The 26,038-nt window shown below is 40.4% G+C and overlaps 4 protein-coding genes across 6 annotated transcripts in view; 1 reads left to right on the top strand and 3 right to left on the bottom strand.

Moving 5' to 3' along the window:
• The window catches only part of LOC139452222 (ATP-dependent RNA helicase DHX58-like), a 34,377-nt gene extending 28,168 nt beyond the window's left edge, over positions 1–6,209 (bottom strand). For 2 of the 3 annotated variants that reach the window (XM_071233614.1, XM_071233616.1), the window contains exons 1-2: positions 5,910–6,209; positions 5,557–5,695 (exon numbers count right to left, since the gene is read on the bottom strand). In XM_071233614.1, the coding sequence (XP_071089715.1) occupies positions 5,557–5,695; positions 5,910–5,942 (172 nt within the window). In that variant the 5' untranslated portion in view covers positions 5,943–6,209. The remainder of the gene's footprint in view (positions 1–5,556; positions 5,696–5,909) is intronic. The other variant, XM_071233615.1, reaches the window with a different exon arrangement.
• A 2,046-nt stretch (positions 6,210–8,255) lies between these two features.
• LOC139452575 (solute carrier family 49 member A3-like) lies at positions 8,256–25,481 on the top strand. Its single transcript, XM_071234098.1, has 10 exons — positions 8,256–8,414; positions 10,936–11,094; positions 12,514–12,730; positions 13,271–13,347; positions 14,087–14,221; positions 14,740–14,856; positions 16,455–16,607; positions 23,385–23,542; positions 24,141–24,280; positions 25,196–25,481. The coding sequence occupies exons 1-10, from the start codon at positions 8,256–8,258 to the stop codon at positions 25,339–25,341; spliced, it is 1,461 nt and encodes a 486-aa protein (XP_071090199.1). The 3' UTR covers positions 25,342–25,481.
• LOC139452576 (uncharacterized) lies at positions 17,169–18,143 on the bottom strand. Its single transcript, XM_071234099.1, has one exon. The coding sequence runs from the start codon at positions 18,141–18,143 to the stop codon at positions 17,169–17,171; it is 975 nt and encodes a 324-aa protein (XP_071090200.1).
• Positions 19,778–21,250, bottom strand: LOC139452574 (uncharacterized). The gene has a single exon (XM_071234097.1). It carries the CDS (start codon positions 21,248–21,250, stop codon positions 19,778–19,780), a length of 1,473 nt encoding a protein of 490 aa, XP_071090198.1.
• Positions 25,482–26,038: the final 557 nt, after the last annotated feature.

The raw sequence follows: 26,038 nt of genomic DNA, 5'->3' as shown, positions 1-26,038 counted from the left end.
TACCTTACTCGGTTTGGAATACAACAAACCCCAGACTGTTAGAGAACTCAAAGTTCGAGCGAGAAACAGTGGGCTGAGAGGTTATTCTCGAATGAGAAGAGCTGAATTGATCGCTTTACCAGATGATGATAATGATGATGTTGAGAATAAACAACAAGAATTAATATTTGTACCCACATCCGCTGGCGTTGGTAAATATCTAAGAGCTTGGAAGATGGATATTAATTCCAACATGGATGTTAACGATATTAAGCCCATCATATCGAGTAAAATTAACGAGGAGTTAGATGATTTACATAGTATAAAATACCAGCTGACGATTAAAATGTCATTGAGTAAAAGTAACGCAGACGATAGCGTCGAATATACCGAACTATATTTCCGAAGCAATCAAGAAGTTATAACCGAATCCGATACTATGAACGCATCATTAGATACATCAATTCAGAGAATACAGGAAACTTTAGAACGCTGGACTAATAGAGGTTCGGGTTGGGGTGTGGATAAAATCGTTAGTTTATATTTAGATATAGCGAATTATATGCCCTTCAAAGGTGGATCTTATATAGATTTACCCCCGTATTATAAGAAGAAAAAAGCCATAATTAACGTAAAAAATAAATCCGATGACTGTTTAAGAATGATGATAAGATCTGCATTGTTCCCCGTAGACAAGCATCCGGAGAGACCTTCTAGCTATCCCCAAAACGATGGACTCAACTTCGATGGTATAGACGAACCTACACCAATATCACAAATTGATAAGGTGGAAAAGCAAAATAATTTAGCTATAAATGTTTTCGGACATTCTAAAGGAATTGTTGTACACAGGATAAGCTCCGCTCCGGAACATATTCCCAGAATCAATTCATTTCTGATCGAAAAAGATGGTAAATATCATTATACGTGGATAAAGAGTTTAAACAGGCTATTATACGATCAAACAAAACATGCTAGAAAGAAATATTTCTGCGAAAGATGCCTGCATGGGTACAGCAGACAAGATCTATTAAAAGCGCATAAAGAAGACTGTAGAGGTGTTGGACAGACCGCTATCAGGATCGATATGCCTAAAGAGGGAAAAAATATATTAAAATTTGAACACTTTTGTAATCAAATGCCAGTACCGTACGTAATTTACGCCGACTTTGAAGCTCTTATCAAACCCATAGAAAATACCGAACGCAATCAAGGTAGTAGTTTTACGTACAAAACTCAAGAACATATTCCTTGTGGGTTTGGATATATAGTTGTAAGGTATGATGGGAAAACAACACTCCCGTGATTTACAGAGGTCCCGATGCAGCGGGAAAGTTCCTACAATATTTACAAAATGAAGAGAGAATAATCAGGGAAAAATTATCGTGTAAGAAACCCATGCGTATGACGATAGATGATTGGAGGGCCCACAAGAAGTCAACGAGTTGTCACGTTTGTAATAAACCCCTGGATGGGGATTCCGTAAGAGATCATTGTCACGTCACGGGTAATTATCGGGGAGCCGCTCATAACGAGTGTAACTTGAAACTAAAAATGAATGCTCAAACAATACCCATCCCCGTTGTGTTTCATAACCTTAGGGGATATGATTCACATCTCATTATGCAAGCTATCTCAAAGGCCGACGGCGGTTTAACGTGCATTCCTAACAATATGGAAAAATACATATCGTTCTCGTTGACTAAACCTATACATTATAGGGACAAGGATGGGAAATCTAGAATAAAGCAAAGCAATGGGCTTAGATTCATAGACTCAGTACAGTTTCTGTTATCTTCCCTGGACAATTTAGCTAATGCGAACAATCCCGATGACTTCGCAATAACAAATCAATATACCGATAAGATAACTCGTCATTTGTTGCTGAGAAAAGGTGTATATCCTTACGAATATATGGATGATTGGTCTAGATTCGAAGAAACTGAATTACCACCCCTCAAATCATTCTATAGTAACTTAACAGAATCTAGAATAACAGATGCCGATTATGAACACGCTCTGACGGTCTGGGATAAATTAGGTTGTAAGAATTTAGGCGATTATCACGATCTGTACTTAAAAACCGATGTACTGTTACTCGCCGATATATTCGAGATATTTAGTAAGACGTGTTTAAAACAATACGGCTTGGACCCGGCATGGCACTATTCCAGTCCCGGACTATCGTGGGATGCATTGTTGAAGAAGACCGACGTAGAACTAAAACTACTCACAGATTACGATATGTACTTGTTTATTGAGAAAGGATTAAGAGGGGGTATATCGATGGCGGCGAAAAGGTATTCTAAGGCTAATAATAAATTAGTGGAAGGATACGATCCGAGTAAACCCGACACGCATATATTATATCTCGATGCTAACAATTTGTACGGATGGGCTATGAGTCAACCTTTACCCACGGGTGGTTTTGAATGGGTCCATAATATCAATGTGAATAATAATGATGAGAATAAAGGGTACATACTTGAAGTTGACTTGGATATCCGAGTTCCTTACATAAAGACCATAACAGTTATCCGCTAGCTCCCGAAAGATTAATGGTTAATAAAGACTGGATGTCGGAATATCAACGTTCATTGATGGGTAATAGTAGGTTAGCTAACGTAGAAAAACTCATACCAAATTTGATGGATAAGACAAAATATATAGTTCACTACAGAAATCTCCAGTTATATCTATCGTTAGGTATGAAACTAAAGAAAATACACAGAGTTCCAAAGTTTGATCAAAGCCCTTGGATGGAGCCCTATATAAGGCTGAACACAGATTTAAGAAAGATAGCCACCAGCGATTTCGAAAAGAATCTGTATAAGCTCATGAATAACTCGGTATTCGGTAAAACTATGGAGAATCTAAGGAAGCGTGTTGATGTTAAATTAGTCAGATCTAATGAGGAAGAAAGACTCAGGAAACTTATAGCCAGTCCGGCTTTTAACAGAAGCAAGATATTCGATAACGACTTAGCCGCGTTGCATATGCAGAAGAGTAATATAAAATTCAACAGACCGGTGTACGTTGGTATGAGTATTCTCGACTTGTCAAAACACTAAATGTATGACTTTTATTACAACGAACTTAAGAAGTAATACGGCGATAGATGCGAGGTGTTATATACCGACACAGATTCTTTGTTGATGGAAATACAAACCGAGGATGTGTATAAAGATATGACAGAAAAAATAGATATGTACGACACGAGCGATTACCCAAAAGATAATCCACTGCACAGCGTAGTAAATAAAAAGGTGTTAGGTAAGATGAAGGATGAATGTGCTGGGACTCCTATAGCGGAGTATGTGGGATTAAGACCTAAGATGTATTCTATAAAAAAGTCCGATAATGGAGAGATAAGAAAAGCCAAGGGTGTTAAGAAGTATGTTGTAAAAAAGCATATCAAACACGAACAGTATAAAGAATCATTATTCAACGGTAGAACGTTCAAACACGAGATGAACTCTTTAAGAAGTTACGATCATAGGATATATGGATTAAGAATGAACAAGACATCATTATCCCCCTTAGATACAAAGAGATGGATTGATAATGATGGTGTAACTACCTATGCTTATGGTTATGGTGGTAATACTGTACCGTCGGGAACTATGAACAACCCTTCTCGTACAAATGCCCTACCCGGTCCATCTTGAAGATAATAAAGAATAGGCTCTCCTTCTTTCGTAACCAATCGACTAATGTTATACGTCTTAAGGGACCATATGGGATCGGTTGCGCGACATAGGCCTCCTTCGAGTTCACCTGCCTGGTATAAATATCTTACCCTTACTCTATCCGGAAGTTCTCGTTCTTTGCCTCTCCTCGGTGCTGAAGATTCGGAAATCACGGATTTCATTTTAATAGCATCGGATGGTTTCTTCCCTATTAATCTCGTTACTTCATTATTCAGCGCTGATACAACGGCTGATAATCGTGTCACCCATTCGGTTGATCTCAATCGCTCGGATTTCATTTCGATCCCATACTGATAGCCAAACAAACGTTCCTCTAGAGTCCGGTTAAATCTTTCAACAATGGCTTGACTGCGGTGGGCCTCTCTTTCACCACGGATGATTTTGACGTCGTGCTTTGTTAACAGTTTAGTTATCGATCCCATAAACTCGCGACTGGGATCTACTTGAAATAGCTTAGGCCATTTTAGCGGTCTGCGTTTATATATGCGGCTCAGTGCATTAGCTACTTCTGTTGAATCTTTCGAGGTTAATGGCTCAGCCTCTTTGTATCGACTAGCCACATCCACTACTGTTAAAGCATATTTATACATTTTGCGTTTTACCTTATCGTGAGGAAGAAACAACAGGTCTGCCTGATGAACTTCATTCGTCGTAAAAATATCAAATTTCTTCCTCGGTATATAACGCGGTGCCGGTAAATATATTTGCCACATCGCTTGTTTCTTTAACCAATCCTTGGCCACATCTTTAGATACCTTAGCCGCGGTGGCTAATTTTTTTATTGCTCCTATACCTTTCCAATATCCTCGTGGGCTATAGTAAATTTTATTCATTATTAATTAATATTGATGTTTCGTTTAATACAAATCTGGCTCAGGTGGAAGTGGTCCAGAACCATCATTACCTATAAAAATTTATATCATTGGCTCCAGGTGGTGGTGAGCTAGAGTCAATTTAGCTGAATCTTATGACTATCGTTGAATCGCATAATCATTTTGGCATAAAAAATGCCACCTGTAGTGGTGGTATAGGTATATAAATCCGGCTCCAGTGGAAGTGGTCCAGAACCATCATTACCTATACTACTACAGAAATTAGGTCAAGATGACCTAATTCTGTTAACACTGGTGATTCCGTCACTAGGACAGTCTATTGGACCCACAGGGGTGGTAGGCCTGTTTTCAGCCAAGGGGTTAAGGTATTTGCTTAACATGTGGAAAACCTTGCATGAGGCCCAGCCTTTCTATCCCTGTCGGGAATGTTGATTTAAGCAACGTAACCCTATACTGAAAACAAACAGGGCCCGGAAACCATTCATACCAGCCAGTATTAGTCTTTTAAATGTTTATCTCATCCTACCATTATACCTTTCACTAAAGTTTACTGTTGCTGTGATATGAATATAAATACTTTTTAATACCATTCCTTGGTCAGATCCTGGTTCGAAGTCACACTGATGTGGATACATAATATGTCCATCATCCACAATCTTAGTAATTGAAAAGTACATTCCTCCAGGGCCCACTTGCACAAAGCGATCTTAGCGCTAAGATGATCGTAACTCCCATACTTTAACATAGGCTTACAATAGACTTAGCGCTAAGATCACTTGGTGCAAGTGGACCCAGTAGATGTCAAGTTGACTGGGTTTTGCTGAACATGTAAAAAGTCTTCTTTTAATTTATAGAAATGCTTTGTTATACAGCTATTTTCATTGTGTTTTTTTTAAAGTCACCTACATCTGTACAGTGAGAAACTTTAAAAAAAAATTCCGTAGGTTGAAGAAAAAAAGCTCAGTCACTAGAAATGAAGAACCCCCCGGCCCCCTCTTAAATATCAAATATCAGGGTAAAGATGAGCTACTCACGGTCTATATTCATGTTATCCAGGATTGTCGATGGGTCGAGATATGTCTCAAAGGTGTCCCTACACATCTGAATCATTTCAATCTGATATTCCAGGGTGTCTCTCGCGCTTCCCTGGTCGCTGGTGGCCATCTTGCTGTGCTGAGCAAATAATCACAATAAGCAAATAATTAATGTAATAATACTAATTAAAAAAACGTTATTTAATCCAAAGCAAACAAGTGACAAGCCTTGATTGTATACGTGTTTACATAGCGCCAAGGTAAGTTTGTAATGCTAACGCCATGACGCATGAATCACCTTTGATCTATGTAAAATAACCGACCAAGGAGAACCTGAACCGTAACATACATACCTTAGTCCCGAACCACCGCTGTAGAATATACATGTATTTTATGAAAACAAATCCTAGAAAAGCAGATCCAGACAGATCTATTCCACTATGACATCAGAAAAACACACCAAAGGCGATCAATGTATTGCGTACTAAAAGACTCCATGGACTATATACTAGTATATGCCCACCTAGGAGAATACGTGCAACAAGTCGTTGAGATAAAGGCCGACTAGGGACTGAAGGCAAATACACACTGTATTCTCTGGTAAACGTTACCCAGAAAACGCCTGTGTGCAGTTTTCCTTTCGTCAAAACAGCCACTCCTTTCAGTCCTGCCAATGTTATCGAAATTCTAGGAAAATCCGATAGTTCTAAAAATAGCCACATGTGTTTTCCGAACTATAAATAGCATCATCGTGGCTGACAGTCAGGGCACCCTGACATTTGAGTTATTTGATGATTTTAGTTCCGCTTCAATTAAATATCCAAACATATAATAAATTGCATTAAAGAAAACGCTAACTATTTCTGGTTTATTTATTTGACGACATTTCGATGTAGATTCTTACACAGTTATTAAGCTGGAGTGACAAGAACCAAGTGATGAGAGGTATAAACGCATGGCGTGTTGTAATTAGCAGGTTAACATTGACAATAACATGTAATATATAGATAACAAGTTGCACACAGATAGTTGGCTGAAGCCAGACGTACAGCAAGAATAACACACAGGTTTAAAATTTGTTTTGCTTGATTGTTGTTTAACGCCGCACTCAGCAATATTCCAGCTATATGACGGCAGTCTGTAAATAATCGAGTCTGGACCAGACAATCCAGTCATCGATATATGAGCATCGATCCACGCAACTGCGATACGATGACATGCATCAACCAAATCAGCGAGCCTGACCACCCGATCCCGTTAGTCACCTCTTACGACAAGCATAGTGACAATGACAATGACAAATTGTTTATTTTTGTCTCATCGGAGATAAAGGTTATAGGCACATACATTATTATAAAAGTACACTATAAAGTATCTCTGCCACCCACGATGTGGATTATAAGAGACCATACATAATACATAGTCAAACAATTTGAGTAAAAACATATAAAAAGCAATATAAATATATATGGTGTTATTGGTAGTGAGATTTTCTTCGGACAGCCATTTTGTAGCACATACTACCTAGTGTTGAAATAATATTATAATCATTTAAAATATATACAAGCTCAATATAGTTATTTAAGTTGCCATTTGTGGGGTTAAATACTTGTGGAAGGTGGGTAACACGGATATCGTCATAAAGCGAGCAGTGGAGGAGAAAGTGAGTTTCATCTTCTACACACCCAGGGCAATATTTACAAAAAAAACGTTGGTTAACTGGCACAGGAGGTTTAGAATAACGTCCCAATTCAATCTCGAGCTTCATTGAACCGCATCTTAAAGATTATAAAAGCGACCTTTTATAACGGGGAAGGAGGACATAAGGCTGTGTATAAATAGCTGTTTTAAATGTTCTGTAGGTTCTCATTTTCGGTTTAGTTTCCAATGATTGAAGCCAGGTGTCATTATCATTGGACTTGAATGAAAGTTCTATCCTAGATAAACCCATCTTGCACTCTTTTCATTACATCTTAAAATATCTAAAAGTCCATATTTGTCAAAAATTCGTTGAACTCTTTTATCCCATGAATTACCACACTGTAAGGAACCATTTGTGTATCTTATATGTAAAACTCTGTACGGGAAGACGTTCAAGCCTGCACCACAGACGAGCTGTTTCTAAGTAAAGTTTCAACTGTGGGTCAGTCCATCCCATGTCGCCCGCACAGCGAGATTACATTGCCTTGTACGACAAGCATGGGTTGCTGAAGACCTATTCTACCCCGGATCTTCACAGGACACAGATAATCAAGTGATGACGAAATTTGGAAAAAAAATAATATCTTAATTGTTTTAACCGTACACATATCGTAACACAAACAACAGGTTTTCGTTTCTGTGTTCTTTCTTCAAACCATAAATATTTTATATTTCTGTGTTAATATGATTTTAAATTTTGCCCTCCTACCTTACTTTTATTTTTACAAATATCTGTAAACAAACTGAGTAGAAAAGGGATTACTCTGTATAATTTAACTGTAGAGTTGTATGGATATATGTCACAATAAGTGAATTTGTTCATTACAGTGGGAGACACTAAGCAAAACCTTAATTTTTTAAAAACACACGCACAAACACGATTAATCCACTTGCGTGTTTTATCGAGGAAAACTAGTCCATAGACATGATGCCGTAAGTTGCAGAGCACCTCAGTATAAAGAGTCATGTGATTCGCGGTAACCACGTGACAGTCCAAGATGGCGGGCGACACACACGATCCGGATAGGCAGTCTATCTCGTCGAAAACGATTACAGATATTCATTACAGACCCTTGATGCAACCAGAATACACACTGTACACTCGAAGATGGTACATCGTCCTAGTTGTGTGTGTTGTCAGCATGGCGAACGCCTTGGTGAGAAAATATACCGTTTCATAACATCCCTTCTAAGTATTAATCAAATGTTTCTCCTTCGTTGTCAGGAAGTGGTAATGTCGGAGTCGGCTGATAGCAAGCCAAGATCTTATGGGTCACTCTTCAGCTTGATCGGCAGTGTAGAAAATAGCAGCATGACAACACAAGTGTGTTGAACATCTCAGGATTTATGTTGTAGTCATAATTATTTCGCAATTTGACATCGAGTCAACAAAACTATTAATACCCACGATCAGTTTGTGATTATATTTATGAATGTATGTAAATATTTTGAACATTCTCTGTCCCTCTATCAAATGTCGAGGTGTATATCTATGTCAACGGCCTTCACCTATCTTTCACCATCAATGACCATGAGTCACACCACCTGGACATCTGCTGTGGGACAAGAGCAATGCAGTTGTGTAAATCAGTACCACTGATTCAGACTGCCATAGTTGTTCTCATGGATTTCCCCTGAACCCACTCCACACACAATGTTTTTTTCTGAAACAGCAAACATGGCCAAGGCAGCACCACAGCCAGGGAGTTGTTGTCATGGATCAACTCCGGCTCATGGTATAAAACCTAATTCTGGACACATAAAACCCCATGAACCATGATCCTGCTACAACTTATTATGTAATATCAATATGTAAATATTGCAAGAAATGGCATTTAACTGTTAAATATATAAGGTTCATTATCAAAATATGTACCCTTATTATGTCAGTAATCTCTCTTTTTCATAAGGTTTGACATAGCCCTTAACTTTCATCCCTAATATTTCAGTGGTAACCAAATTAACATATCATCAAACATTTGCCTTGTCAGTCTGAGTGCTTTATTTTCTTGTGGTGGAGTGGTATGTAGTCAGAAATTGTTGAAATATCACTGTCAATAGACACCGATTGCACTTTTCTGTAACCATATTTCAGATTTTATGTCATATGTATACATGAGTTTTTAATGTTGTTATTTTACTAATATGATTAGAATCTTAAAAGAAACATCAGATATTAAAGTAAAATTCTTTCTCTTTTCTAGGCAGAAGTAAAATATTAGTTTTACAATAATACACCGAAAGAAATATTGTATTTGTTTTTATTTCTGCAAATGATCGGTAACTATAATGGTTACACAAAGGACAATACATTTCCACTGATTCTCCAGTATATTTGAAATATTTCAAAATTATGTTTCTTTGTGTTTGCATAATTTACCTAACTATTATAAAATTTGTAGGTTTCCTATTAAATCACTAAAAGTTTGAATTTTGATAATGACCCAAAAACAAAACAAAACTTATGGGTTTTCAAAAATGGTGGTGAACTTTCAAAACATGAAAAAAATGGTATGTAATGTTGCAACCTTATGACAAAGTAGGGGATATAAACTGGGTGTCAGTTGAAAGAAATATTGTGTTTTTGTATGGATGGCACAAGAAGTTGGTGATGTTAAGTTGGCATGTCAGTATTTACTCAAAGACTGTGATAGAAGTTCTGTATGTACCAGAATGGTCATCCAGGATCAATAATAGTTCTACTTTAGAAACATATTGTAGCTGGAATATTGGTGAGTTATAAAGTTAGTTATAAAGCTCAGTGCTGTAATGGACCCATGAAGATCAGGGGTAGAATGATCTTCAGCAACACATGCTTGCGTAAGAGGCGATTATGCTTGTCGTAAGAGGCTACTAACGTGATTGAGTGGTCAGGTTTGCTGACATGGTTGATGCATGTCATCATATCCTAATTGCGTAGACTGATGCTCACGATATCAATCACCAGATTGTCTGGTCCAGATTATTTACAGACTACTGTCATATGGCTGAAATATTGTTGAGTGCGGTGTTAAACAACAAACAAACAAAAATACACTTGTGTGCTATTTGTTATTCTTACTGTAAGTGACCGCCTATGGGTCCTGTGGTAGAGTGTCCGCCCGGAGAGCAGAAGGTCAGGAGTTCGATTCCCGGCCGCGTCATACCAAAAGACGTTAAAAGATGGTACTTGTTGTTATACTGTCTTGCGCTAGGCATTAAGGGGCTAAAACAAGGACTGGTCGGCTCAGAGTCAGTATACTGTGTCTGAGTGGGGTATTCATGTTAAACTGCGGCATGGTATCTCAGTGAGCTGGCACTATAAATCGGCATCAGTCCAGACTAGTACAAGCAGCCACACACACACTGTAAGTCTTGCTTCAGGCAACCATCTGTGTGTAACTTGTCATTACCGTCCCCGTGATCGTGGGTTTCACCAAAGAGGTAAACGTCTGAGACCTGCATCACTTCAGGCTTTCCCCCCACATCAAGCTGACACACTATAATTTGAATACTGTTAAAAGCGGTATTAAACCCAACTCTCTCACTCATTGTTGTCTATGTATATGACCTGTTATTGTTGTCGTGATATCAATCCCTGGATTGTCTGGTCCAGAATCAATTATTTTTTAACAAATTTAGTACTGTTATGCTTGTGATATGTCGTTAAGTCATAAATGTAATAAATGTTCCTTTCAGATCTGGATCTGTTTTTCTCCCATCACCAACCTAACCACAGCGTACTACGGCATCTCGTCCATGCAGGTCAACTGGCTGTCGCTCATCTATCTCGTCGCGTGCATCCCAGTGGGATTTCTGGCAACATGGCTACTTGACACTCTTGGCCTCCGGATTAGTGTGAGTTGTCTTCTTTGAGTGGCCTTTTGATGTGCGGGGATTGGGGCGGTCAGGTAGCCTAGTGGTTAAAGCGTTCACTCATTACGCCAAAGACCTAGGTTCGATTCCCGACATGGGTACAATGTGTGAAGCCTATTTCTGGTGTCCCCTGCCGTGATATTGCTGGAATATTGCTAAAAGCGGCATAAAACCATACTCACTCACTCACATGTGGGGATTAATAACTTTTTTATTACAATCGATAATTGATATGGATAAACAACTTTTTTTTACAATCAGAAATTGATATGGCTAAACAACTTCTTTGTTATAATGAATATGGATAAACAATATTGTTTACAGTCGGTTATTTATATGGATACACAACTTCTTTATTAATGTTGGTAATTTATATGGATAAACAACTTCTTTATTACAACTTCTTTGATAGGCATTTAGAAGTTGGAGTACTAAGTAAGGATAAGAATTTATGGATGAACAACTTCTATATTACAATTGAGAGCGACGTTTCGGTGTAGATTCTAACACCGTTATCAAGCAAGTGAAGTCAGTGACTCATGACTTGCTTGATAACGGTGTTAGAACCTACACCGAAACGTTGCTCTTAATTGTAATAAAGAAGTTGTACATCCATAAATTCTTATCCTTACTTCTTTATTACGGTTGGTAATTTATATAGATAAACAACTTCTTCATTACAATCGGTAATTTATATAGATAAACAACTTCTTCATTACAATCGGTAATTTATATAGATAAACAACTTCTTCATTACAATCGGTGAACCCACCCTGTACCCAAGTATACAGTGAACAAATATGAAACTAAAACATGTCATGAATGTTACTACATTCCACTGCAGAGTTGTCTACCCTGTTTTCAAATGGCTTGCATAAATGTTTTGGAACAAAACCATCTGAAGAAAATGAGATATTAACAAGAATGTATTTAACTATTTATAGTCTTATAGTCTCAGTGTCATTAAAAAAGTAATGAACTTCTACTTTATCATGTTTATGAGTTACATTTTCAAACATTGTTTTGACAAAACTTAAAAAAAATTATTAGTAAAAACTATTATTCTTATTCAATTATTGTTTATACATGGTAAAAACCATTGTTTTGACATGGTAAATACCATATTTTCTTGAGTATAGTGCACACTTTTTTCCCCCAAAACACAGCTGTGTAGAAGGGGGTGCTCATTATACACGTCATAATTTTTTACCTCAACGCAAAGACATTACCGTGAGCACGTAACATTGGAAATACCATGTCAACGAATCCATACTGATGTATGCAAATTAATCAAATCTTTTTTCCAAAATAATCTGCTAGAGGGGATGCACATTACACTTGGGTGCGCACTACACTCAAGAAAGTATGGTACTATAATTCTTATTTAATTATCTTTTTCAGATTATTTTATCAGCATGGTTGAACCTGATTGGCTGCTTGTTACGCTCTCTGACCGTGTTTGACTTCATGCCCCCTGATGCCCGCTACCCCGTGTTGATGACCGGCCAGCTGTTAGCCGCATGTGCTCAGCCGTTCATCATGTTCTGTCCCACCAAACTGGCGGCGCTGTGGTTCCCTGATACACAGCGTGCAACAGCCAACACGCTCGCTTCTATGGGTGAATACAACCAAGTTTATTGTTCTATTATTGTAGTTTTAGTTCAGGGGTCCGGCTTATCTTCCGCACATAACATTTTGATAAAGATTTCAAGGACCAAGTTAATACCTCGGCTTATCTTTGAGATCGGCGTATGTACGGTCATATACGGTACTCATTAATCCTGCACGAAACAAGTGGTGCCTCTCAAGTCATAAATCTATGACGTCACATGTGATGCGTTTATGAGCGTCGGTTCACACAACATTCCAGCACGTTCGTTAGTAGGTCCTACCAATCTTATATCTCTTGCATATGAGCAATTCTTCATATATTAACCAACATATGGTATTCATGTTTCTTTTGTCAATGAGTATATAATGTGGTATGAACAGGGAGCCTTTGTCAATTCTGTAACGAAAGACCCATCAAAACAGAAACGCACACAAGCTCATCCTTCGGAAAATGGTCAACTTGTTTTTATGTATGTTTTATTTAATTTACATACTCGCCAAGCCTAGTTAGGCCAACCACTCATCTCAATATCATCTGTTTCCTCAGCTAACCCTCTTGGAATATTGGTAGCAAATTTGCTGGCACCAAAACTAGTCACAGTACCATCGGAAATGCCAAACTTGGTAAGTACTGATAACAACTTTACTATTGTAACCATGGTAACATAAAATGATCTGTATCAACATCATCAAAATCAACTGTAACCATGGTAACATAAATAGCTGTATCAACGTGATCAAAGTCAACTGTAACCATGGTAACATATAATTAGCTGTATCAACATGATCAAAGTCAACTGTAAGCATGGTAACATATATTTAGCTGTACCAACATGATTAAAGTCAAGTGTAACCATGGTAAAATATAACGAGCTGTATCAACGTGATCAAAGTCAACTGTAATCATAGCCCGAACTAGTCTCTCGTCATCATTTTCAGTAGGTCTTTGTGTTAATGTGTAGCAGGGCGTGGAGTCATCCCACAGATGGCATCCTTACCTTGTCAGCTTGCTGACGGGGTTAACCTCTTTGGTCATGTGGACAAGGCGTCCGACCTCTGATCAGAAGGTCCGTGGTTCGAATTCCATCACGGGACTCGGAAAATTTATGGCCGCTACAAATGTATGAGCTTTTATTGACAAAGTTTTACTGGACCAAAGACATTTTGAAGTAACCGCGGCCACCAATACTGCTCCACAACCTACCAGTAACTCTTCATTTAATCATATGTGAGTGAGTGAGTGAGTTAATATTTAACGTCACATCGGCAATATTTCAGCCATATCGTGACGACACATATGTATGTAACACTGACATTTCCGATTATCCAGATTATCTGTCGTGATATCTGATTATGTTTTCAGTTGTGGACATGTACAGGAGTGGCTGGTTTAGGTGTTGTCATGGCAACGTTCGGAGTCTGTAGTTCCATTCCACCAACGCCGCCGACTTCAAGTGCAGCAGAGGCATCGGAACCATTCTTCTCAGGACTGAAAAAGGTATTTTATCTTCTCTGTATCTCATAATGGCTTGACTGCCTCCATGGTTTGGTGGTAGAGCGTCTGCCCGAGATGGGAAGGTTGGTAGTTGGATCTCTGGCTGTGTACTTGTTGTTACCATGCCTGGTTCTCAGCTTAAACAAGGACTGGTTGGCTTGGATTCAGTATACTGTGTCTGAGTGGGGTATTCATGTTAAGGGGCGGTGGTTAGGTAGTCTGTGAACCGTGGAAAACATGAGGCCAGTACATGAGTGCCGACAATTGTATTACTGATTTAAGTATTGTTTCATACCTGGGGCACGCTGGGGTAGCCTAGTGGTTAAAGCGTTCGATCGACATGCCAAGGACCAAGATTTGATTCCCCACATGGGTAAAATGTGTGAAGCTCATTGCTGGTGTACCCCAACCTGATATTGCTGGAATAGTGCTAAAAGCAGTGTAAAACCATACTCACTCACTCACTCACTCACTCACTCACTCACTCACTCACCCCGTTTGACTGGTGTTTTGTGTTTCAGCTGCTGCATGTCAAGTCCTACTGGGTGCTGTGCTTTGTGTTTGGTGCTGGTCTGGCCATATTTACAGCATTCACCACATTTACAGAACAGATTCTCTGTCCGCGGGGATACGTGAATGTAGGTACATGATTAGCTTTCTTAACCTGAGCATGGTAAGGCGACACTGTTCTATATGTTTCAACTTGACAGACCTGACACTGAGGCCACAATGAGAACGTAAATAGAGATTATTAGCTGAGTGTGTTTGCGTATCGTAAATGTTCGACGTATTCGACGTAATAAGCACCGGTCGCTCTCAAAATTAGAAATAGGGGGCTCTTATTAGATTATTATTTTGGTGAAAAAAAACAGAGTTGAAAGATAAATTTTGTGGTTTATGCTGACAGCCTGAAATGTTTATATACGACTGATATATATTCCCAGAATTTAATTGCCCATAATTAAGGGTGCATGTAACGTATGAGTGTGTATTATACACGAATAAATAATTCTTGTGTACATTGATCAATCGGAAGGGGTGCTAATTGGGATTGTTCACTAGCCAATATATTAGCAAATATTGCCCAATCATATTGCAGTACTGGTGTCTGTATTACGATATGCATTGCAATGCCCTAAACTACGTTTATAATTACATGCTTATGATGAACTGATCAATATAACAAACATATTTTAGTCCCGGCCATTTGTTGTATACATGCTGTATATATGCTTATAACGAACTATGGTTATAAGGAACTAAAATTAGTTGTCCCTTTGAGTACGTTATTACCATAGCTTACTGTATATTGAGAGTTGAAGTGTTTGACAGTGATTGGCACTGATCGTACGTGCAGATTCAAGTAACCGTGAAGATCGTGGTCAGAGTTGGTCTTTGGCTTGTTTTAAGAGGCGACTAATGGGATCGGGTGGTCAAACTTGCTGACTTGATTGATGCACGTCATCGTATCCCAATTGCGTAAATCAGTGCTCATGATGTCAATCACTGGATTGTCTGTCGTGATATAGCTGGAATATATTGCTGAGTGTTGCGGTTTTCAACAAAACAAACAAACATAATACAATAAATATTACTCCTGCCACATTTCTGGGTTCATGTCAACCCAATTTTGTAGGGGAAAATCATTTTACAGGAATTTATGTGTAGATTTTAGGTGCAAAACGATGCAAATATTTAGGAAATATAATATTTACTTAATATACCGAAACACAGAAAAAATATTTCAAAACGTATCATTTGAAAAGTGTATTGCAGTATACGGGTGATGCTGTGCAGTCTCAAGTTCGTCCTTTTTCCAAAAGTCACCGACCCCTGCTTATTTAGTTTAAAGCAAATAATTTGTTCAATTGACTCAAGCTTTTTGGTGCCAATGTCTGATCTGTCTGATTGTGTGTCATCATTCCCTGACCAACAACCATTGGCTCCTTGATTACTAACAGACTTACCTTTACAGACTAGAGTTGCCTCCCTTTGTCATGCCAGAATCCTATGACTGTGGGTTCAGTTCTCATATTTGCCAAATTATATTTCTAGGTTTGTCAGCACCATACCCTTGCTCATGGGTTTCACCAAAGTGGTAAACGTCTTAGACTTGCATCAGTTTGGGCTTTCCACCCACATTAAACTGAGACCATGCGATATAACGGGAATATTGAGAAAAGCTACGCTAAAGCAGACTCACTCACTCACTCTCACTCTCTCTTCTGCCTTACAGGGTTTCTCTGGTATGTGTGGTGCACTGATGATTGGCGTTGGTGTAGCTGGTGCTGCTACCGCCGGTGTTATCTGTGATAAGACAAAACGTTTTGAAGAAGTTGCCAAAATCAGTTTTGCAGGAGCAACAGTGTTTGGGATAGTTTTTACAGAGGTAAGAAGTATTTATAATGTCAATAACAACACGACAACATATAAAAGAACAACATTTATTAAATTTTTGGCATATGGGGATTCTCGGTATATACATATATACATGACACATAAACATAGTACATGGAAGACTAACTTCAGCCAAGTCTCTAATATTGGAGTAGCGCACTCCATACTGTTTGAGCGTACTGAGACTTGGCTGAGTATACAAACAATGGACGGTGAAGAAATATACCCGATCGGCGGGCTGTACCTCTGCCAAGTAATACAAGTAAGAGTCGCGCACCCCAAGACTTGCTCCCGAGCGCCAGGAGTACCTGGCAGAGTAGACGAATGATGAAAAAAACAAAAAAGAGATGAATGTTAAATTACTTGCAGGGGGAATAGTATCCGCCTGAATTGCCCTCTGATAGAGCGGATAGATTGCCCATATTATTATTAATGATAATTGTGAAATTGAGTTGATGAGAATCCCCAAAAGTAATTAGGCCGTAAGACATAAACAAAAGAACATGATAAAAAGTTACAGAGTTCCAGTTTTGTTTAATCCTATTGAAGCTGGTCACTTCTGTGCCATCGCTATCTGAGCTTTACGTATGGAGACTTGGGACGTCCTGATATAACGAGTGTAACACGCTGAGGTCCATCTACCCAATGACTGAATCATGTGATCGGGCACGCCTTTACTTGCAGCTGATGTTGCTGCTCCTATTCTGAATGAATGTCCGTTGTAGGCTTTGTCATCGTATCCAGCCATACTTAATAAGGTTTTGAGGCACTGAATAAAGAACTTCCTGGATAAGGCACTACCACTGGGTGACACAAACAAAGGGTCATGAGGGGAAGTTCCAGATTGTTTCCTGTGATACATGTAGGTCAGCATATTGTGTACTGGACAGATGGCAGTATTCATCCGATGCAGCACAATGTTCACACCTTTGCGAAATGGATCAGTTTTCGAAGATTGTAAGGTGAGTGTAAGGGATGACAAATCGCTGGCAAACACCACTGAATTGAAACACAAATTGACATGCGGGCTGAATCTATCACACGTAAATTCCCCGCATCTGAGGAATGCGAAAAAGGCCAGGCAACACACTGCTTTCAGCATAATATTGAGGGAGGAGGTGAAGACACCTTGGTCTAACAGGTGACACAACTTGGTAAGTATAGAGCTTGTTATGGGCAACCGAACATATACTGTACAGCCTTGCTGTCTCTTCACAGCACCTACTATGGTATGCAGCCTTGTCAGGTTGCCCAGAGTCCAAGGGTTCGGCACTCCCGCTTTGAGATACATAAACCTCACACCGCATAGGTATGTCTTTATTGTTGCATACCTGAGGTTTTGATGTTTATGACAGTGTGCCACGAATCTGAGTAGCAATTCTTCCGATATGGGAGGAAGTGATGAACTCCATATACTGCTACATGTTGCGATGAAGAGGGCATAGGCCTTGAACCCTGCTTGGTAGACTTCATATGTACAATGGGAGACTGCTGATGCCCACAGGTTGTCTAACTCGTTGTCTGCCATGCTGTAGTTGGTAGTGTTCTCGGAAACATCAATTCTTCCATAGGAGGACACGCAGTTGGGTGGCGACATGCTTGAGGAGCTAGGCGTCTGAATCTGGCTATCTGTAATCGAGACAAAGCATCACTGATATGGTTGTGTTTCCCTGGGACATGCCTCGCGCTGCACATGAAATTGAATTTAGCTGAGGTGAGCGTTAACTTCCTCAGGAACCTCATGATACCCGGAGATTTGGATCTGCCCTTATTGATGATGTCCACTGTGGCTTTGTTATCACAATAAAATCTAACTGATTTCTTAGCCCATTCTTTTCCCCAGACCTCTGCTGCCATAACAATCGGGTATAACTCCATCAGGGCTATAGACATGTCGTCTGCTACCAGTGTGAACAGACGCCCAGGCCACTTAGAGGCAAACCACTTTCGCTGATAATATGCGCCATAACCTATGGCTCATGCTGCATCTGTGTATAGCAGGAAGTCTGGAGCATCGATCCTGTCAGCTGTGAAAAGGGACACTCCATTCCATTGTTCGAGGAAACAAATCCACATGGTGAAGTCGAGTCGACATTCTTGATTTAACTGTACCCTGTTCTTTAGGTCTGGAACTGAATGTGCCAATTGCAGAAGGTAGCCGATAAAGGTACGTCCTGGTTTCACCACTTGCATTGCGAAGTTCATGTGTCCCAGTACTACCAGCAAGTCTCGTTTGGTGACTTCACTCTGTTGTAGTAAGGAGTGGATGATGGTCGTCAATCTGTCTATCTTCTCCATGGGCAGTCTAGCTTCCATCTTGATGGAGTCTAGGGTAATACCGAGGTACACCAAGCAAGTCGTGGGGCCAACTGTTTTTGGTTGAGAGAGAGGGATGCCTAGGTCACCAAACATTTTCAATAGAGACGACATGGTTCTCTGTCCTTGTTCCAAAGTCTTATTGAAGCAGATAAAGTCATCTAGCAGGTGTAATATATAGTCGATATGATAACACTGTTTGGCTATCCAACACACTGCTGCAGCGAGGGTATCAAAGATTTTTGGACTGGATCTGCAGCCAAACACCAATCGTGTGTAGTAAAAATATTCTCCTTGCCATTTGATACCGTGAAGATGCCACAATGAGGGGTGAATAGGGATAAGTTTGAAGGCATCTGTAACATCCGTTTTGCACATGAATGTTCCTCTACCTAGCTGTCTAATGCATGATATGGCATCATCGACTTTAACGTACTTCAATGAATATTCTTCTTTATCAATCAGAGAGTTGAGACTTGGATTACCTTGGTCTTCATGTGGAGCTGACATATCTACTATAAGTCGTAATTTTTTTGAATATTTACCCTCAACCAATCCTATGGGACTAACTCGCTGCAGAGGAAAGGGACTTGTGTGGAATGGACCCATAAGGTAACCTTTGTCCTTCTCTTCATGTATCAGTTTCGTCACCATTTTTACGTTGAGGGGTCCTCGGGTTGATAGCAAGTTTCGACATATTCGTGTGACGGTTGGTGGGTTCTTAATTCCTGTGTAGAAACCTTCTTGGAAGCCGAGGATGAGATATGCTGTCATGTGTTGGTCTGGATGCTTGGCTAAAGTAGCTCTCAGTGTCTCAATATTAACAGGAGATGGTCTGGCTTCAAGTCATTTGTCCGACTTCCCATTCTTGGACGGCTTGTCTGTGCGACATTGAAATTTCGGATGGGTCCTCTTGCATATTAAGCACACGTGCATGAACCTGCAGTGTTGATGGCTGCATCCTCTGTCATTGTAATTATTGCAGATGGATTGTCCCTGATGGAAGATGATGGCTCGTCCATGGGCGTCTGTACCGTCGAAATTGTTCGTCCGTATCTGCTGCGGCTTCCTGGGTACCAGGGATGATTTCAGGTGGTCATTAAGGGACAACGGGCAGAATTCTGATGTGTGATTTAATTCGCTGCACCACTGACATGCATTGGCTTTCCTGGACGTAAAAATCTTGATATAGAGTTCTCGGTCCAGTCTGCCCCAGTATACTGGTCGATTTAATAGTTCAATGGCAGCTGCTGCTTGTGCAGAGAACATCTTGTGGTAAGTGTAGAACGCATTGTCGTCCGTCTCGTTACTTAGTCCAATAATGATGCCTTGATATTCGTCCAACTCTGCTGACCTGTTGGGGAATTTCTCCAACATTATCTTTTTGAACCTTTCAAATGCTTTGAGGAAGTCTCTGATATTCAACACTTTCTGAAGTCTCTTGTCATTGGTAGTTTTGAGATGTAATTGACCATCGCCTATCTGAATGCTACGTGGGCCACAATGAACATCATCCGGAATTAGTAACAGAGCCAAATTAATGTCCCTACCCTCGTGAATCTGTTGCCTGAGATGTGCAGACGCTGTCTCCAGTCTTGGCAGTGTGTTGGGGTCCAGTGGTTGCGTAGCGGTGGCGGCATGGTTGGCAATTGCAGTTGACAGGGTGAATTTCCCGTTTATTCTAATTTCTTCTCTGGCAGTTGATTGCTGCGGCAGAATGGAGGGACTTGTCGTTGTGTCGGTGGCGGAAGGTGACGACTGAGTATGGTGAGGCAGCAAAACTCTTGTGATAGTTTCCACTGACTGTTGGAGCGCTTGAACAGTCGCGACTAAACTCTGCAAGTCAGGCTGTGTGGGCGCAGCCATGACACTTGGTGACGTCATAGGCGGAGTCGTTCTCGGTGCTTCGTTTGGAATTACGTTAGGTTCACCGACATCGCGAATATCCACTGAATTAGGAATGTTTCGAAACTCTTGTCTGACTTGGCTTGTAGCTGAAGTCCGGGAGGCAGGTAGTGGCAGTATGTTCGCTGGCACATTCTTTGAGTAGAACTGAATGAGTTGACCTCGTGACATAGAATTTGGCAGGTGTAAAATTCCGATGTCCCTGGCGATGCGCTCTCGGAGTTCTGCAACGTACCAGTTGGAAGGGTCGTGAGAATGTTCGGTAGCCGCCGAGTCTGGATTAATTGACTGGTATCTCCGGCGGACGTTCGAAGAATTAGACCGAAGTCGTGTCGATACGGCCGGTCGGCCATCTTGGTTGTTTACATCGATGGCAGCTTCGCAAGTCGAATTACGTTTTCGACGAGAGGCCATAGTACTGTTACGAGACGGTACTGTATGTGACGGTTACTTCGTTACTACGTAGGTACTTCGTTGAGAAACCGGAAATATGGCATAAAGTTCAGTCAAGATCCGACCATTACGAAACGCGCTTGATTGAACCATGTGTTGTGAGCTGAACAAAGGAATTGCTGACAGCTGACTGCGCATGCGCTAAGGCATGATTAAGTTTGGGGGTGTGAGAGAAACGGAATATGATTGTGAATTGCTCGGGTTCCCAAGCCGACTTAACTACAAATAAAACCCTTGGAGTATATTACCTGATGACTAACAGTCACGTCTGTATAGCACAGGTTAGCTTGTTGAATTAAACATTCGTAATGGACAATAAAAATTATAGAAAATTATCATATGGTATGGTGCATGTAATGCATAACATTCGATGACGTAACCCTTGCTATTGCCATTATAAACTCAACTCAATACCTAAGTAATAATTTAATTACCAACTGCATGATGACTTTGGCATGTTGACTTTTAAGGTATTATGGCATTAATGAAAAAGCAGTGCATCTCTTTTCAACAAGCATAAAGTGGGTACCCGGTAGTGTGGTAAACAAACTGAGGATGTGTCTTATAGCTTCTGAACATTTTGTTGCAAGGAGGTGAATGTTTTTAAAGAAATATATGCTTTCTGTAAGGGGGATACTTCACTGGGATTCTGTGATCTGGATGGAAATCAGCGACAGGAGTGGGGTGTGTGGAGGGGTGGGGTGGGTGTGTGTGTGTGCGTGTGTGTGGGGGGGGGGGGATTATTGTTACAAACACATCCTGATTGTGGCCTTGTCTATTGTGTGACCTTGTAGCTGGATGTAGTTATGTTTAGGTTGACGTCCAGACCTATGTTTAGGTTGCATGGCCTTCCCTAATCCAGGAATTCTACACATGTCAGCAGTTAGCTGGAATGACTCCTTAAAAAACAATAAAATTCTGTTGAAAACACTCAAGTTTATGGCTCTGCGCTTGTGTTTAGGAATATTCTCATGTAATGCAATGGTTTATCTAGACCTGGTCAGACGCCAATATTCGGCCCCAAGTCTATAGCAAATGCCAGTCAAAATTCCCAAATTTGAATGAAAAAATCAATGATAATACATTTTACTAGTAACTACTTTAATGCTTAGGTTTATATTATTGCATTGAATGAATTCTCCAAACACAGTCTTAAAAACCTCTGAATTAAGGAAAATAGGAACTTCAAAATAATGAATTCCCAATTTGTGTGCCAGGGGCCCTTAGTTTAGTATCCTATATAAATCCCTGTTATGTATGGCATGGACAATACATATCACATACTAAATGTGACATTCTAAATGTGGCATACTGAATGTGGCATACTAAATGTGGCATACTGAATGTGGCATACTAAATGTGGCATACTGAATGTGGCATACTGAATGCTCCCCAGGCAAAGACTCATGGGATAGGTTGTCTAACAAAATGGCAGCATAACATGCAGTGGCCAACACTTGACCAGCGAGAGGAACACGCTACCCTGATACCCAGCTTCTGAGATGTAGGAGTGAACAAGAAATAACAAGGTTACCTCAAAACACAATCAGTCATGAGCAATGACTGCCTATTGCTGTACGTGACTCACACCATCAGTCATGTTGACTCACAAGCGGCCTACCATTGACATTAATGACCACTGTTTGAGGTTAAGCATCAGAGTGGAGGTGTCTGTGTCACTCCTCCGTGGTCTAGTGGTAGAGCGTCCGCCCGGAGAGCGGAAGGTCTGGGGTTCAATCCCCGGCCGCATCATACCAAAAGACGTTAAAAGATGGTACTTGTTGTTACCCTGTCTGGCGCTCGGCATTAAGGGGCTAAAACGAGGACTGGTCGGCTCGGAGTCAGTGTTCTGTGTCTGAGTGAGGTATTCATGTTAAACTGTGGCATGGTATCTCAGTTAGCACTATAAATAGGCATCTGTCCGGACTAGAACAAGCAGCCACACACACACTTACATGCACGTCGCTATATAAGTGCAATAATCTTGGATGCGACGTTAAACCCCATTTCACCTCACCTCACCTCTGTGTCACTCACTCATGCCGAGAGCAGGCATGGCATGACCTTGAGTTAACTCTGGTTATTCCTCTTCCAGGTCAGCCGTCTCCGAGACATGGACGTGGAGATCGCTGTCAGTATATCTCTGTTCGGTTTCTTTGGTTTTGCACTGTATCCTATATGCATGGAGTTGGCAGTCGAGGTTACCTACCCTGTTGCCGAGGCAACCAGTTCAGGGATGCTGTTTATATCAGGGTAAGGATTTTTTACATTAAGTGCATATAGTGCTCTGTGAGACATTTAGCAGTTGACCATATATGGTATGTGATCTACCCAACTCTCTCATTATGCTGAGGAATACTGTTAAAAGCGGCTTTAAACCCAACTCACTCACTCACTCACTATGCTGGACTGACCTGTGAAGATCCTTGGTAGAATAGGTCTTAAGCAACCTATGCTTGCCATGAAAGGTGACTATGCTTGTCGTAAGAAACGACTAACGGGATTGGATGGTCAGGCATGTCATCTTATCCCAATTTCATGGATTGATGCACATGATGTCATTCACTGGATTGTCTGGTCCAGACTCGATTATTTACTCATATTGCTGTAAAAGGCGACAATGCTTGTCATAAGAGGCGACTAATGGGATCGGATGGTCAGGCTCGCTGACTTGGTTGAGGCATGTCATCAATCCCAATTGGGTGGATGTTATTCACTGGATTGTCTGGTCCAGACTTGATTATTTATAGACCGCCGTCATATAGCTGGAATATTGCTGAGTGTGGTGTTAAACAACACACGAACAAACAAACAAACACTACACTGAACTTGGCATGTGTTGTCCTACCAGCCAGGTCCAGGGGATCGTGTACATGTTGGTGGCCCAGATGATTGCGCAGCCTCTACCCCAACAGGAAATGGGCCTCCCCACCGGCTGCAGCACCAACGGCTCCTCTATAGGAGACGACTTCACCCCTCAAGACTGGACAAGTAGGTAGCAGGGTCCTGGACTGACTCCATGTTGTGGTTATCTGTGGGAGTGAAGTCAGCTAGCCTAGTGGTTAAAGCGTCCGCTTGTCACGCCGAAGTACTGGGTTTGATTCCCGACATGGGTACAATGTGTGATGCCCATTTCTTGTGTCCCCGGTTGCTCGAATATTGCGAAAAGCGGTTCTAAAACCATACTCACTCAATGTTGGAGTGATACCTCACTTGAGTGAAATGTCATGTGATGATGCAACTACTGTCTGCCTCAATGACATTGCTTTTCAATATTCATCATAAGTAAAATATTTGGCTTTTCTTTTACTATCTACCTGTGCCTACCTGTACTTACCATTATTATGCCGCAAAGTGAGATTGACCAATCAGAGAGCAGAACTACTTACCCCACATGAGCCCATAAACTGTTAGTAAAAATCCAAGATGGTTGTTGCTGACCTAATATGAGACCGTATACCGTCAGTAACAGCCATCTTGGATTTTCCAACACCCACCTCACCTATTTCACATGAAAAATCTGGTACAGAAATCCGTTATTCGACACTGTTTTGCATTTTTGAATCATTAATTGTGATGTGCAAGGACACTTATCTTTTTTAAATCATGGCCTTTATTGATAAAGATTATAGTTAAAATTGTCAACCATGTTTGGAGAGTAGTCTCCCTTTGACCCTTACCATCTTCAAAATGGATACCACATAGTGTAAACTTTTCAGCATAATAAATTAGTTATGGTATCTTTAGTCGCAGTAGATGTTAGGTTACCAGAAAAATTTGAAACTATATATGGCAACAACAAAACTAATAGTATTAGCCTGTTTTTACCTATATCTACTTACATCAGCCTTTCTCTACCTATATCTACCTGTATTAGCCTATGATGTAAACTAATTCTTGTTTCAGTCCCCAACTTGTTCCTGAATGGCATTGCAGCCTTCGTCTCCATCGTTTTCATGCTTCTATTCCATCCACACTACCGCCGCATGAGAGCTGAGGAACTTGCAAAGGCAGAGACTATTCTGAATTATGAATCTGTAGACTCAGGGTGACAAAAGTATTAGATTTCTAGAAAAACAATACTGCTGAATGTTGACCATCTGTGAAATACCTGGGCACTTTGACGATAGCGGGAGTTATTTATGTGTGTGGATGTGCTGGCGCCGCCGTGCCTGGTTTGATCCCCAACTTGTTCTTCTTGAACTTCCTGCTTGCTGTGTGTTTATATACTCACCACCAAACGAAACACGAAATTGTACGTTAAGAAGAGATGTTTCCAATGTCTACCACTTAAGGACAAAACTAACACTCAATTAAGTGTTGCCACAGTGTGTCTTTATTCTTATGACGATATGCTGCACGCGATTTCCAAACTTTACTCGCTAATCCTGCATGAGACAATACAATTAGTGCATCTCGTGTCATGGATCTATGACGTCACATGTGATGCGTTCGTGAGCGTCAGTTCACACAACATACCAGTATGTTCGTTTGTGCATCGAACCAAACTAATATCTCTTGAATATGAGTAATTGTTCATTTATCAACCAACATGTATAGTATTTACATTTCTTTTGTCGGTGACTATATAATACCAGGAGAAGTATCCTGACATATGATTGGCTGACGCTAATCGTGAAGATACTGCTAGGGGTATAAGAGGATGTCTTGTCAAGAAAATTACCATGGTTACCAACGTTGTGTGTGCCGGAATCTTATGACCACAAGTTTGAATCCCAGAACGGCCCT

This window comes from Haliotis cracherodii, unplaced genomic scaffold (assembly GCF_022045235.1).
Source record: "Haliotis cracherodii isolate W230 unplaced genomic scaffold, xgHalCrac1.p SCAF_9, whole genome shotgun sequence".
NCBI lineage: Eukaryota > Metazoa > Mollusca > Gastropoda > Lepetellida > Haliotidae > Haliotis > Haliotis cracherodii.
The sequence above is the reverse complement of the archived record's forward strand: the minus strand, read 5'-3'. Positions and strand labels throughout refer to the sequence as shown.

Excerpts from the sequence above, each read along its gene's own strand:
- LOC139452575 (XM_071234098.1), top strand. The coding sequence starts at position 8,256 with ATGGCGGGCGACACACACGATCCGGATAGGCAGTCTATCTCGTCGAAA. Across the intron at positions 13,348-14,086 it reads CATCGGAAATGCCAAACTTG|TTGTGGACATGTACAGGAGT; the intron begins GTAAGTACTGAT and ends TTATGTTTTCAG. Across the intron at positions 24,281-25,195 it reads CACCCCTCAAGACTGGACAA|TCCCCAACTTGTTCCTGAAT; the intron begins GTAGGTAGCAGG and ends TTCTTGTTTCAG.
- LOC139452576 (XM_071234099.1), bottom strand. The coding sequence starts at position 18,143 with ATGGCAGACAACGAGTTAGACAACCTGTGGGCATCAGCAGTCTCCCAT.
- LOC139452574 (XM_071234097.1), bottom strand. The coding sequence starts at position 21,250 with ATGGCCTCTCGTCGAAAACGTAATTCGACTTGCGAAGCTGCCATCGAT.